Below are 14636 nucleotides of genomic sequence, written 5' to 3'. Positions count from 1 at the left end.
TTCTATGAAAGCAGATTGTTCAATAGCGGATGGTTCAGATGTATTAGTTTGGTTTGGTTTATGGGGTTTAACGTCCCAAAGCGACTAAGGCTATGAGAGATGCCGTAGTAGAGGGCTCCGGAAATTTCGACCACCTGGGGTTCTTCAACGTGCACTGACATCGCACAGTACACGGGCCTCTAGAATTTCTCCTCCAAAGAAAGAAAGAAAAGAAAGAAAGTAGATGTATCAGTGAAGTTTATAATTGGTGTTGTGTGGCTACTAAATGATTTTTTTATGCTTTTCGGATGAATCCGACAGCAGTGGTCAGAGGTACAATGTGTGCAGTTTGTCATGAAAATAAAACATATGTACTTGTACGCACCCAAACACTTACCACTCTTTCATTCTGAGTAGCATTCTTTGTACGTATGCAATACGTAATATGTGTAAAGGAAAGTCTTGTACCTAATACTTATTTCTGCTGCTTCTGGACTGCTATATTTGCAGTGAACATACTGGGCAGAAGCTATACACCGACGCATGTGCATGTCCTACTGAAAGTACTATCGAGAGAAAAAATAACAGATCCCTGCCAGTGTGTGCCGATCTGCGCCAAACTGCATGCGAGTGCCGCCTGATGAAGCACTCCTGGTGCCGAGACCAGCAAAGTGGCACGCATTGCGTAGCGCTCCTCGAGATGGGCGCACACCACTGCGCTGGTGTCTGCACCAGGAGTGCTTCTACTGGTGGCACTTGCATGCAGTTTGGAGCAGATCGGCACACACTGGCAGGGATCTGTTATTTTTGCTCTCGATAGTACATAATTACAATACAGATTATTTCTATTCTAGATCAAATGACTTCCAAGTGAACGGAGGAAGTATAACCTTTAATAAGAACACAACAGAAGCATTCGTTGCGAAACAAATAATTTCGTTCTCGTGCATAGCATGGCGTAACTTTCCCTCGCCAAGAATGTGACGATTGTCATACGGAGTCACCTGTTCTGACATTTAGTCCGTAACTCGTGTTGCGGAAAACCCTCCAACAACGTATTACCAGCAGGTTTCTCTGTACAGCGGAGCATTTTTTTTTACAGTGTGCTTAGCCAATTTTTTTCCTTCTTTCGTTCAATCTGACAAAAAAAATTGAGTTTCGGGATAAGTGGTTAAGGAACTCCACTGCTTGCGGAGTTCTCCCTTCTCCAATACTTGTTGCATGTGAGGCTGGCGATGAAGTCGTCGTCTAGGTTTCGAATTATTCTATTAGTTATGTCGTCCGGCCAGGGTTCAGAATTCCTTTTGAGGCTGGTAATCACTGCCCGTACTTCAGCTTCCGTTATAAGCTAGTTCAACTCTGGGTTGTCTAATTCCCGAGTATGTTGGAGGTGCTTGAATGATGCTGCTTCCAACATAATTATCTTTGAGTTTGTTAATGGTTCTGAGCATTAGAAAGAGTGCTTTATCTTCCATTGGTTTACGCCCGGCGGGTTTTATATTGCTTGGGGCATAATAGGTGGCGGAAGATGCTCCACGTCTTGGGAAAACTCATTTGCTTCTCCATGTCGTCGCATACTGGGCCGATGCCTTGCTTAGCCAATTTTTTTCCTTCTTTCGTTTTGGGATAAAAGGTCAAGGAGGCCCCATGTTTTGCACTTGTCGGTTGCCTAGTTATTACATCCATCACGTGCTCTCTGCTCGCTCAGCGCTCCCACGTGGGTGCAGCTGTGACAACCGTGTTGCTGTGTGAGGTGCACTCATGGGCGCGGATAACTCTCTCCAGCCACGCTCTTTTGGTTTCGCCCTTGTGCGTCCCCAAAGTGCATTGCATGGCAGCGGCTGCGAGAACGGCATCTGGATAATAAAGTAGGCTTTAAATCTCTTAATGAGAAGCTCGAGAGTAGTTGCTAAAAAGTTTATATTTCAATAATAGTCAAGCAGCCTACTAGTTAACACCTCTTAGTTGTATTGTGATGCATAACACCACTGACAATACTATGCCGGAGAGAGCGCTCTCCTAACTGGCAAAGGCACTATTTTTAAAAATTGCTAACAGCCTCACGTGAAACGCCTTGTATATTACGCCTATTCCTGCTGCTAAACGTAAAGAAGGTGGAGGGCATATCAAGCTGAATTCTTGCACCTTTAATCTTTTTACATTCAACTTTTTACACTTATATCACAAGCTGTATCAAACACTTTATGAAAAGCTTGTTGAAGGGGCTGTTCGTACATCATTATTAAAATTCGATGAGGTGTAGTGGTCGAGAGTGTATATTTTCATCGTGGATAGGTGTCCATTCACGCGTTTTTAAGGTTTTATACCTCTTGGATGATTTATCATTACCCGATAGATCACAACTCATGGTTCATACAAATTGATGTTGTAGACATCTTATTTCATATTGGTGACTCTCACCCGATTTCTTCTTCCCACATTCATCAAACAGCTGATACCCGAAGATCTTCTGGCTGGTGACCTTCGCGACTGCAACCATGGAGCCAGCTGCTAACACGGCTCGGTCCATGTGCTACCACGTCCGCGGCACGCCCGGTGAAGCTGAAATGCTGGCCGGCAGTTCGGTGACTGAACTAGTGGCCAGTTCTTCAGAGGATAACTACACAGGACTGGTTTTAGTTTTGCATCGTTTGCCAGAGCTACGCCAGTTGACCAAAGTCTATTTGGACATTCAGCCCGTCCACATTGACGAACAAATGGCGTCAGTCATTGCCCAATTTATTGAAACCACAATTTGTCTCAAGGAATTCACCCTTGAATCTTGGAATCCTTTCATATGGCCATTTCCAAATTACTGCTGGAACCCGATGGTCCAGTCCCTACAAAAGAACTGCACAATCAGGAAGCTGCGAATTGACGCAACTCACTTACCCGAGCGAGACGCTGAGTCTCTGGGTGCTGCTGTCAGCCGCAGCCGAAACGTGCACTTCATGGAGTTCAAGGCGGAAGGGCCTGTGCACGGAAACGCCTTCGTCCGGGGCCTGTCTGCGCACATCGCGGACAACCGGACGCTACTACAGGTCATCCTTCGGGGCGACTTCGAAGGCCAGACACCCGACCAGTGGGTCAACGTCACAGAGCAAGTCAGTAGGAACTCGGCCACTATGTTCCAGGCCGCTGGGTGTGCGAAGGGCTTGCGCAATGACAGGTACGTTTCCTTGTGGTCTCAATATTTTTGCTGGAAGCAGGTGTTATCTGTTGCTCTCCGCACTACGCTCATTGCCCGGTCTTGGACTATGGAAAAAATTATTTGCACCGCAGGCGTAGTGCTTTAATCACTCACAGCCACCACCTAGTAAACTTACCGAAATCTAAAGTTCTGTTTATGCCATCGTGACAACCTGAACACGCGTTAGGCAATACACTCGAGATTTAAAAAGGAGTTGCTAGTACAGAAATTAACGTAACTTAGGCCTCAAATATTTACACAGAATCCTTGGAAAGAACAGCAAGCTCTTAAGGTATGCTTAGAAGGTAAAAGCGCCCATGTAGATTTTTGTTCACTAATTACGCCGTAATTAAAGTACTCTCAGGATGAAATGAACCGCGATGATGACATTTGAAACGGGAGGGGGAGTGGCTTAGTTCTGCTATGCCAGGATATACATAGCAGTGACATCACGTGGCTCTGCACCAGCGGCAGCAGCGGCGAGGCGCGCCAACTGTGCGTAGTAACGTGACTCGCTCCTCACGCATGCGCAGTATGGTTGATGGAGGGGGCACGCGAAACGGCGAGACTATGGCCAATGTAGCTCACGCTACAAAAAGATATTACTCGAGGCAGGCATTACTAGTGCCTTTCATTTTCACTTTGATGGCGCAGAGACCACTGCGATGAAGGGTTAGTAGGCCCGACATCCTCTCCAGCAGCTAACATTTATGCGTTCCCGTTTTGATGGCAACGTTTGTCTGTTCCTGCTTTGGGTTGGTGCTGATGGAACACAGCTTGGACGTTCCTCCATCAAGAAAAATGAAACAATAACAAGTGCCATTTTCTTCCATATTGAAGCTTTGCTCTCAGAGGAAGATGAGGAAAAACTTTTATTTAGCAACTGGTCGCCATCCTCTTCGGGCGGTGTGCATAGTCCAGGAGTCCGTTGGTTGTGGCTAATCTGCGTGCCCGCTAGATCAGCCATTGTGGGTCTGCTGGACAGAGCAACCTCCCAAGAGGAGATAGTGGAATGGTTGCCCCAAGCAATCCATTTACCACTCCATGATCACTGGTAGATTGACACGCTGGTAAACATCGATCGCACTAAATTTTAATGAATAAGGTGAACGTGACCCTGAATTTCGGTCCTGTCTTGTTCGGATGCAAGTGCAGAACTGAATGCGGTATATTCGTGGGCGAACAGCGTTTTAAGTGCGGATACCTTTTAAGGCGCAAGGCCGCCGCGGTGGCTCAGTGGTTATGGTGCTTGGCTGCTGGCCCGAAAGACGCGGGTTCGATCCTGGCCGCGGCAGTTGAATTTCTTTGGAGGAGAAATTCTAGAGGCCCGTTTACTGTGCGATGTCAGTGCACGTTAAAGAACCCCAGGTGGTCGAAATTTCCGAAGCCCTCCACTACGGCGTCTCTCATAGCCTTAGTCGCTTTGGGACGTAAAACCCCATAAACTAAACTAACTAAACTACTTTTAAGGCGCAAGCCTTACTTATCCCAGTGTGTGTGTGTGTGTGTGTGTGTGTGTGTGACACTCGATGGTTCGACCGGTGGCAGCACCATCCATCCCAAGGCAGCCATGAGTGGTATGAGGACTCCCAGGGCTCTATGAATGTGAAGTGCAGAAAGACAAGCCGCGGCGGCGGCTACGTTCGGTTTCGTTACGCCGCTGCGTGCAGCGACTGCGTTCACAAAGTGAGCGGGCGGGCTTCGGCCTTGGCACACGTAAGCTGAATTAAGTCTCTCTGCCAACTTTTTTTTTCTCCACAGGGAAGGCATCCGGGCACTAGAAATAGTGATCCAGTTCCCTACACTTAATGAGGAGCTGGAAAGGATGCTCGCCGCCAGCCAGAGAGAGACAGCGACCCTGGTACGGAGAGCGCTTCGCCAGGCCGAGTCCATGCACAATTTCATGAGGCTTGCCGGGGTAGTGAAAAAGCAGGTCGAGTGCCTCCCGACCAAATACCGTCGTACCCAGCTGGTCGAGCTCAATGACTACTGTTGGGCTGCTATCAGAGGCTACCTGCTGCTGGATGACGTGTTGTGTTAGATGGAGCATTCCATTGGATTTTGTGGACAATGGGCTTTGCCAGGTATGTCAGCATCACTTCTTTTTTCCTTATGATGTTCCTTATTGTGCCTTTTGTCTTCTGTTTCTTTAATGGTCTTGATGAATCACAACATCCACAGGGGAACTTGCAGTATTGCAGTAAAACGGGTACTACAGTCGAACCTCGTTGTAAGGAAGTCGCATTTTGCGCGGAAATTCGTTCTTTATATCCAATATTCGTTATAAAAGTATGGACTGGGGGCACGCCGCCGCAAATCAACCGGTCATACTGAGGCATTTTCTTCTCCTACAGGCTATCTTATCCTGGACCATCGCATCTGAACAGCTCGACATTGACTGCTCGTTCCCTTTCGCGGTGAATGACACCGACCGTTTCACTTGGCTGCCAGCCGAGACCGAAAACAGCAGTGATGACTACAAGCTTCACCTTCACCCGCGATTCCTGGCGATGGACGGGACCGTCATCTGGCAACCCACTGCCAGTACCACCACCGGAACGGCACGACTACATAAGCCGCTGCCCTGCTGGAGCCACTTGGGGCATGCCACCGCAAATCAACCGGTCATGCAGAGGCATTTTCTTCTCCTACAGGTTAGTTACTTACCTGGTGCCAAATGTCTTCGCTCTAGTGATCGTTTCTTGCTGGTGGTGTCGTGCCCCAAAGACACCAGTGATTTTTGTCGAAGGATTTTATGTATTGCTGGTTTTTATTGCCTTAATGCTCATCTTACTTGTCTTTTGCTCGCTTTGTCCGGGGATGTCGAGCTAAACCCAGGTCCTGCCGAGAACGACATTCCTCCGTCTTTAGAATCAATCTCCCAAGCAGTACTGCGCATCGAATTGAGCCAGAACACCATTCTGTCAGAGCTTGCCGTGATCAGATCCGCACAAACTAGCATTGAGGACTCCGTACGTCGACTTACATCACGCGTTGAAATCCTTGAAAAAATCGTAGCAGTCAACCCTGAGAGTTGCGCTGCTCCTAAAACCACCTCTGACTTCACTAAGCTTTCATCCGACTTCAAACTTTTGAAGGATAAGTACGACGATGCCGAGAATCGCTTACGCCGCTCGAACCTGTTATTCTTCGGCATCACAGACGAACTCGGTGAAACTTGGGAACAGTCAGAAGCTCATGTTGTTTCCTTTTGCTCCGAAAAGCTCGAAATTTCAATTGATAACAATCAGATTGAACGTGCGCACCGTTTGGGTCGCTTCGAGACAGGAAAAAACTGTCCAATCATTGTCAAGCTAGCACACTTCAAAGACAAATCGAGAATATTGCTTGCCGGGCCTAAGCTTAAGGAAATAGCATTTTCTGTTAGCGAAGATTTTTCGGCTAAGGTTCGATTAGCAAGAAAGAAACTTTTCTCTTACGGTCAGCAAAGCAAAGCATCGTTCAAGATTCGTTTCGACAAGCTACTCATCGGCAAAAAGCATTTCGTCTATCAAGCAGATACGGATTCCGTAGTTGAGCTGAAGCCATAGCGATTACCGCAAGCACCGCACGACCCGCAATCTGATCTTTCAAGTCCTTCTCAGTGCCCACGCCCTATTGCAGCCTATCAGAAAACCTTGGTTTTGCTAACAAATATTCGAAGCTACTTGCCTAAAAAAGAAACAGTTGAAGCCCTTCTTGATGACCTCAGCACAGACATCGCATTATTCACTGAATCATGGCTGACACACGACATTCAAGATTTCGAACTACTTCATGACAATCAGTCATTTAACGTGTACCGGCGAGACAGAGTAGACCGCAGGGGAGGCGGCAGCCTTGCTCTAGTGAAATCAAGCTTTTCTTCCACTCTAGTTAGTATTACCAGCCATAGTGAAATATTATGCATTAAATTCCCCTTTCCCTCTGGTACCAACATACTAGTCGCATGCTACAGAGCCCCTGACAGCGATCCCTCGTTTATTAATGACCTTCACTCTGTTCTTGAAGACTTACAGTATCGTTTCCCTCACGCCAACCTTACAGTCTGTGGGGACTTCAATTTCCCTGACATCGACTGGGAAAACCTGACTGCATCATCTCGGCAATCCAAAGACTTTTTAGAACTAGTCCTTACCTTCAACCTTTCTCAAGCTGTGTGCCTTCCAACGCGAGGTTCAAACATTCTCGACCTAGTCCTCGTTTCTAACCCTCAATTGATCGAATTGCTTTCGTGTACTAGTGGACTAAGCGATCACTCCCTAATATCTTTCAACCTTTCCATTCAAATTTCCATCCGCCAACCGTCTATTAAATATATCCGAGATTATTCCAAGGCTGACTTCGCGAGCATTAACGCCCATCTCGAAGATTTCCTTTGCGCTTTTGGAATCTCCAGACACACAAAATCGGTGAATGAAAACTGGTGTTTTTTTAAGGAAAAACTTTTATCTCTTATAGATACTTATGTCCCGCTAATCTGCATCCGAGGGGACACCGGTAAACCCTGGTACTCCAATGCGCTCAGAAAATTATCTCAAAAGAAGAAACGCTTTTTCCACAGTGCCAAGAAATCAGGATGCACTGTGAGGTGGCAGAAGTACTTTGATTGCCTACACGAATACATACACCTTTTACGATCTTCGAAAAGAAAATTTTACTGCCACGACCTCATGAACATATTACGAGTGAACCCGAAAAAATTTTGGAGCCTACTCATGCCCAATAAAAACCATTCCTACAATATTTCTTTGAAGGCGCGAGACGGCTCCAATGTTACAGATCTCGAGCGCTCCGATGTAATGAACACATATTTCACCTCTGTTTTCACTCATGAGCCCACAGAAAGCAGCAGCTCTGACCTGCCTAACCTTAACTATGCACCTATGCCACCTATTGTCATCACGTCAGAGGGAATCTTAAATCTCATCCTCAAAGGAACAAAATACATTACAAGCCAAATCCTACAACTGATTTTCGCCCAATCTCTCGAAACTAGCCAACTTCCAGAAGACTGGAAGATAAGCAAAGTTGTACCAATTTTCAAAGCTGGAGATCACACCGACCCCTCGAATTACCGACCGATTTCATTGACATGTATCTCGTGTAAACTCTTCGAGCACATATTATACTCACAAATTGCATCTCACCTCGGTCAGAATTCTTTTTTCTTTCTCAATCAGCATGGTTTCAGGGCAGGCTTTTCGTGCGAAACAACTCTTCGAGCTCACTACTGATCTTCACTTAAATTTAGACTCCTCATTTCAAACCGATATCATCTACTTAGATTTTGCCAAAGCCTTCGATCGCGTCCCCCACCAACGCCTGCTGTCCAAGCTCTCCCGTCTGTCATTCGACCCTCTTACTTTATCCTGGATTCATTGCTTCTTAACCAACCGCCAACAGTTCACAGTCATCGCCGGTCGTACTTCCGAAACTACTCGAGTAATCTCCGGGGTCCCCCAGGGATCGGTTCTTGCTCCGTTACTGTTTTTAATATTTATCAATGATCTACCTTCTGGCATCTCATCAACCGTCCGTCTTTTCGCGGGCGATTGCGTCATCTATCGCCGCATCAGCAACAGCAGTGACCAGACAATATTACAGGAAGACCTCAGCAGAATCCAGAAGTGGTGCTCCGACTGGTTAATGCAGCTCAATGTTTCAAAATGTAAATTCATGCACATTTCACGCAAACGCTCCAATCTTTATTTCCCATACACACTGAACTCCATAGCCTTGTCTCAAACTAATTCATACAGGTACCTCGGCATTGAGATAACGACCAGTCTAACATGGGCAGATCACATAACAAAATTATGCGCTAGCGCTTCCGGGTCACATGGATTCATCCGGAGATCACTTGCCATGTCCCCCCCAGCCATCAGAGAACTAGCATATGAAACATATATTCGCAGCAAACTAGAATACGCCTCAACAATATGGAAATCGCACCAAGCCTACCTCATTGACTCACTCGAGGCCATCCAGAACCGGGCAGCACGTTTCATCACCTCGCAGTACACACCTCGGCTCAGTGTTACTCTCATGAAATCATCTCTCGGTCTCAAATCATTAGCGCTTCGCCGAAAAATTTCAATCCTCTGCCTATTCCACAAACTGTACTTTAATTTTCCAGCACTTCGTGAAAACCTTCTGCGCACTCCGGTACGATCATCTCGTCGTTTATATAATTCATTTAGCATACAGCACTTGCACGGCTCCACCAATGCATTCAGCAAATCGTTTCTTCCTTGCGCAATCGAATTTTGGAATACCGTATTTACTCGAATCTAACGCGCACCCGTTTTTCGTGACCCCCCCACCGAAAAAAAAAAAACTTGATTGTAACGCGCACCCGTTTTTCCATGACAAAAAAAAAAGGTACCACCCACCTGGTGCTTTCATGCAGCAATACAACTTTGTCTCGTTTGGAAAAACAAAGATTTAATCTCAATGCACTAAAGTTGCGATAATAAACACACACACAAAAAAAGGAAACGGCTTATCTTGCCAAGCTCGGGATCAGCCGTGCCGGCGTAGTGAAAACAATCTTGGCAAGATAAGCCGTTTCCTTTTTTGTGTGTTTATTATCGCAACTTGGTGTAGAGAGAGGAACTCGAGTGAGACACAGCGGGAAGCCTCGTGCCTGCATGCTCTGCCGAAGCGTGATTGGTGGCCCCGAGAGGGACCGTTGAAAAAAAAAAAGCTGCCAAAGGAGCTTTGAGAGAACAGGAGGAGGAGAGGCGGCGTTGGGTGAGGAGACATATGCAACGCCAGCCCGGGATCAGCCCGCCGGCACAAGGTTCACTCGTCGTCGCTGTCAGACAACTCCTTATCGCTGTTGACGGACCAAAGCATTTCATCCTCGGTGCCGTCCATGGCATTCGATATGCCACATTTTTTAAAGGCCTTGCTGACCATGGCAGACGGTATCGTGCACCACGCATCTTTCGCCCATCCAGCGAAGTCTTGCAGCGAGGCACGCTTAATCCTATTGCTGGGAGTGAATTCATGGCAGCCACTCACAAGCCATTCGGTGTAGAGCGCCCGAATCCTATCTTTAACCGGCTTGTTCAAACAGACATCGAGCGGCTGGAGCTGCGATGTCATGCCGCCGGGTATCACGACAAGGTCGGTGTTGCACGCTGCGAGCTTGTCCTTGATGCGTTGGTCGAGATGGCACCTGAACGCGTCGAGCACAAGCATCGCACGCAGGCCCAAACTGCCGCCGGGTCTCTTGCGCCAGACGTGATCGATCCAGTCAGCGACCAAGTCCGTGGTCATCCAACCTTTTTCATTTGCGCGCACGATCACGCCACTCGGAAACACGATTCCTTTCGGGAGCGTCTTGCGTCTGAATATAAGATACGGGGGCAGCTTGTGCCCATCCGAGGTGCAACAAAGCATTGCTGTGACGCGTGTTTTTTCATGGCGGAAGACAACACGCGCACTTGCTTCGCCCCCTTCTTTTCAACAGTTGTGTTGGCAGGCATGTCAAAGTAGAGCGGTGTTTGATCGGCATTTCCAATCTGGCCGAGGCTGTAGCCGTGTCTGCGGCGCAAACCCAAAACGAACCGCTGAAAACTGTGCAGCTTTTCCTCATATTCCTCAGGCAACTTTTGGCATATCCCCGTTCGCCTTCTAAGAGAAAAGCCTTTTCTCTTCATAAAATTTGAGAGCCAGCACCTGCTGGCTTTGAAGTCACTCCGCGTTAGCCCTGTTTGTAGGGCTAACTGCATCGCCCGGACTTTGAGCAGATCGGTCGTCACTGGTTGCTGCGCCGCTCGCTGCTCTTGAACATATTCTGCGAGCCGCTCTTCTATTTCGGCGAACCGGCCCTGCTTCGGTCCACTGAAACCCTTTCGTGTAGCCTTGCTGGCGAAAATCTTTTCCTTCTGCTTGCGCCAGTCCCGCACGCACGTTTCTGGTACTCCGAATACGCGTGATGCGGCCCGATTTCCGTCCGTCTCTGCCATAGAGTTTCTTACTACTACCTAGAGGGAAAGCTGGCGGCGCTGCACTTCAGCCAACATGGACGCCCAAAGCATCATGGGGCGGTGAGCTACTTGTTGCGGCACAGTCGTAGTTTTTCGGGAACACAGAGTGGCAGTACTAAGGCGTTTCATTCCGAAAACGTAGTTCGTGTGTGCGCAGACGACTTTGGCGCGAACGCAGTGTGCAAAAGCCATAGTAGTGAAGACGCGACGACACACGACGCCAATAAAAGGTTTTACTCTTCCGAAATGCCATTAAAAAACCTCTTAAAGCATCTAAACAACAACATTTTTTCTGAAAACATATTTACTTTTAAAAGTGCGCCTGTTAATTACGAAATATTAGTTTTTTTAGTGTTCATCACTTGGCCAATAGGAAAGCTAGTCGTCTTATTTTAGGCAAACTTTGCACTTAAATGCTTTTCTGCTCGTTTGTTGCAATCATTAGACAAGATATTGAATGTTAGGACGTTTGTAGCTATCAAACAGCTTTATTTTTTTATTATTTTTTGGCGAAAAGTTACAGTTCCGCAACAAGTAGCTCACCGCCCCATGATGCTTTGAGCGCCCATGGTGGCTGAGGTGGTCACGTGGGGTCTCCATGCAAACTCCCATAGACGGCTTGCCAGCTTTCCCTCTAGGTAATAGTAAGAAACTCTATGGTCTCTGCACACATGATGACTTTCCTTTTAAATGCGGCATCATGATGAACTCGGCGTATCTTCGCTGTCGGCCCGTCCATGCTGGTAGAGCAAACGCAGAAAATGGATAGACTAACCTAAGCACAGGCAGCTAGTCAGCTTCGCTCTCGAAGTGCGTATGAGGCGGCCATTTTGAAATGCCGATGGCGATATGATATCGGAGATTTAGGGTCGTACTCGATTCTAACGCGCACCCAATTTTTGGACCCGATATATCGGAAAAAAGGTGCGCGTTAGATTCGAGTAAATACGGTAACTTACCCGAAAACATTGTCGTTGAAACTAATCCTTCCAACTTTAGACAGCTACTCATTGACCATTTCCAAGAAAAAAAATTTCTGCGTCTCCCGTAAACGAGAGTAGAGTAAGCATGAAATGTTTACGGGCCTAATGTCATCTCGGTGGACACCCTAACCGCACCGTACAGGAAGGGAGGAACGCAACCACCCATTCAGCGCGATGCCTTGCCATTTGAACGCAAGGTTTTTTGAGGAAAGGAAATGGCGCAGTAATTCTCTGCCATCTTGGTGGACACCCGAACCGCACCGTAAAGGAAGGGAGGAACGCCACCACCCGTTCGGCGCGATGCCTTGCCCTTTGAACGCAGCGCTTCTCCACCGGGCCCCTGTGCGCCTGCGCGGCTTTGCTTCGATGCACGAAGCTCCTAAGAGATCACGTATGAGAACGAAGTGTAACGTGGCACTTATGTGCTTTCTGCACGCGTTATTAGAAATCGGAAATTATAATTCCGTGCATTATCAAACCCACAGCTCCACTGATATCTTGATAAACATTGAGAAGGCACTGGCAGCAGTTATTTTTTGTCTCGTTTGAAGACCAACCGGCGCTTGCATGACGGTCGCGTAGGAGGGCTTAGAGAGTCTCGTTAAATCTCGTTAAGTCTCGTACGGTGCCCGGATGCCGTTACGCTGCCCGTCGAGCCAGCGGATCATCGAGCTTTTCCTGTCCAGGCGGGCCCCCGGATCGAGCGTCCCGGAGGTCCTGCCTGCCGTCCTGCTGCCCGGCGCCGCGCTCCTGCCGTGGTGACCCGGGCCCCGTCGCGATGGAGAGACCCTGCCCTGCAGTGCGCCCCACAAAGGCGCAATGCTTTTTGTTTACTGTGCCGGATCCTGTTCCGGCCGATCGCCTCATCGACCTGCTCGAGGAGGTGCTCGGAGTCGGGGGGCTGACATATTTGCAGCACCTTGGTGGTTTACGTTTCCTGGCGGCCGTGGCTTCCATGGCGCAGGCAGCGAAAATGGTGGCGTTGGGCTCGCTGCTCATTGCCGGAAAGGAGGTGCCACTGGAGCAGATGGGGGTTCCAGTGGTGCACGTGACGGTTTTCCGTCTCCCCCCGTGCGTCAGCGACGAGGACCTCGCCGCGGCGTTCCAACCGTACGGGAAGGTGCGCGCCATCACCGAGGTCGCCTTCCAGTCCAGGAACCGCATCGGTAACGGGACGCGCCTGGTGAAGCTCGAGATGACCCAGGCTCCGCCGAACTTCCTGACGGTGGCCGGTGTTCGAGCCATGATTGAATACCGAGGCATGAAACGCGTCTGTTCCCGGTGCGGCGCCGAGGGCCGCTTCGGCGCTACGTGTAAGGCGGTGCGCTGCGGCCGGTGCGGCGCGTACGGACACATCGGCGCCAACTGCAAGCCGGTATGCAAGAGGTGCGGAGGCGACCACCCGTCCTCCGACTGCGTCGTGCCGCGGTCCTACGCGGCGGCCGCGGCTGCTGCGGCAGCCAGACCTTCCCAGGAGCCTGGTGTGCAACCCGGGCCGAAGGCGACACCTGAGGGGGCTGGCGCCGGTTCGAGCGGCGCGGCACAGGAGGCGGCGGCGAGCCCTCTCGAGGGGGCTGACGTGCGGGACGACGCCGCGACCAAGCCCGATGACGACCAGGAGGGCACGGAGACGGCGGGCACCTCGTCCGGCCAATCCGCGACGGAGCTGTCCACGGGCAACTCCGACGTCGCGGAATCGACCTCGTCCGAGTCTGACGACTCGCAGGGCGAGTCCTCTTTTGTGGAACCTCCGAGTTTGGAGGTTTCGCTGCTTGACGCGCCCACGGCGGCGCAGCACGAGGGCACGGGCACGGACACCACGTCGCCTGGCTCGCCCTCCCCCAGTGACGCCCTGCACACACCCGTGAAGGACGCCCCGAGCAGCGACGGCTGAAGCGAGTCGCGACCGAAGCCGCCGCACATCCCGGTCGCCCTGCCGCCGCAGGGCCCGTGCGCAGCTAAGTTGGTGCGGGGGGCGCGCAAGGCTCTCGAGCTCGACGACCCCAAGCTCCAGCTCTCCTCGTCGTCGGACGGCGGCGCGACCTGCTCTTCGGCCACCCAGGCGCCGAAGAAGAAACAGAGGACGGCGACGGCGTCCACATGGACGTCGAGGGAAACGAATAGTTTCCGCCATGGCGCCTCCTCGCCGGACTTCAGGCCCCGCTGGGCCTTTTCCTCCTCCCCTCCCTGCTCGGCGGCCGCCCGAGCGCCGTTCTTTCGACGCTCTACGGCGCGCTGGCTCCGTCGGCGCGTTTGGCGAACGATGGACGGTGTTTGCGCGGTGGAGTGTGTTGGTGCGTGTGTGACTGTGTGTTGCTGCCGCAGCCGCGCGCATCGGCCGGACCTTTCCATCGCGCAACCATTAGCACCGCTTGGCATCGTCGTCCCGCCGCCGCGGGGCCGCCAGCCAGGACGCCAGCAGGGACCCGGGACGCCTCCCAAGCGCCTCGACGCCCCCCCAGCGCCGGTGTATCAACGCACTCG

The 14636-nt window shown here is 50.1% G+C and overlaps 1 protein-coding gene across 1 annotated transcript; it reads left to right on the top strand.

Annotated features, from left to right (window-relative positions):
• Nucleotides 1-5152: 5152 nt before the first annotated feature.
• LOC149358107 (uncharacterized) lies at nt 5153-14189 on the top strand. The gene is made up of 3 exons (XM_089578024.1): nt 5153-5253; nt 5524-5823; nt 12839-14189. Exon 3 carries the CDS (start codon nt 12931-12933, stop codon nt 14044-14046), a length of 1116 nt encoding a protein of 371 aa, XP_089434150.1. The 5' UTR covers nt 5153-5253; nt 5524-5823; nt 12839-12930; the 3' UTR covers nt 14047-14189.
• Nucleotides 14190-14636: the final 447 nt, after the last annotated feature.

Source organism: Amblyomma mixtum, chromosome 3 (genome assembly GCF_055824585.1).
Source record: "Amblyomma mixtum isolate Tamu chromosome 3, ASM5582458v1, whole genome shotgun sequence".
NCBI lineage: Eukaryota > Metazoa > Arthropoda > Arachnida > Ixodida > Ixodidae > Amblyomma > Amblyomma mixtum.
This window is presented reverse-complemented; position numbering and strand designations above follow the sequence as displayed.

What these genes read in the sequence shown, in the direction of transcription:
- LOC149358107 (XM_089578024.1), top strand. Translation starts at nt 12,931, where the DNA reads ATGGAGAGACCCTGCCCTGCAGTGCGCCCCACAAAGGCGCAATGCTTT.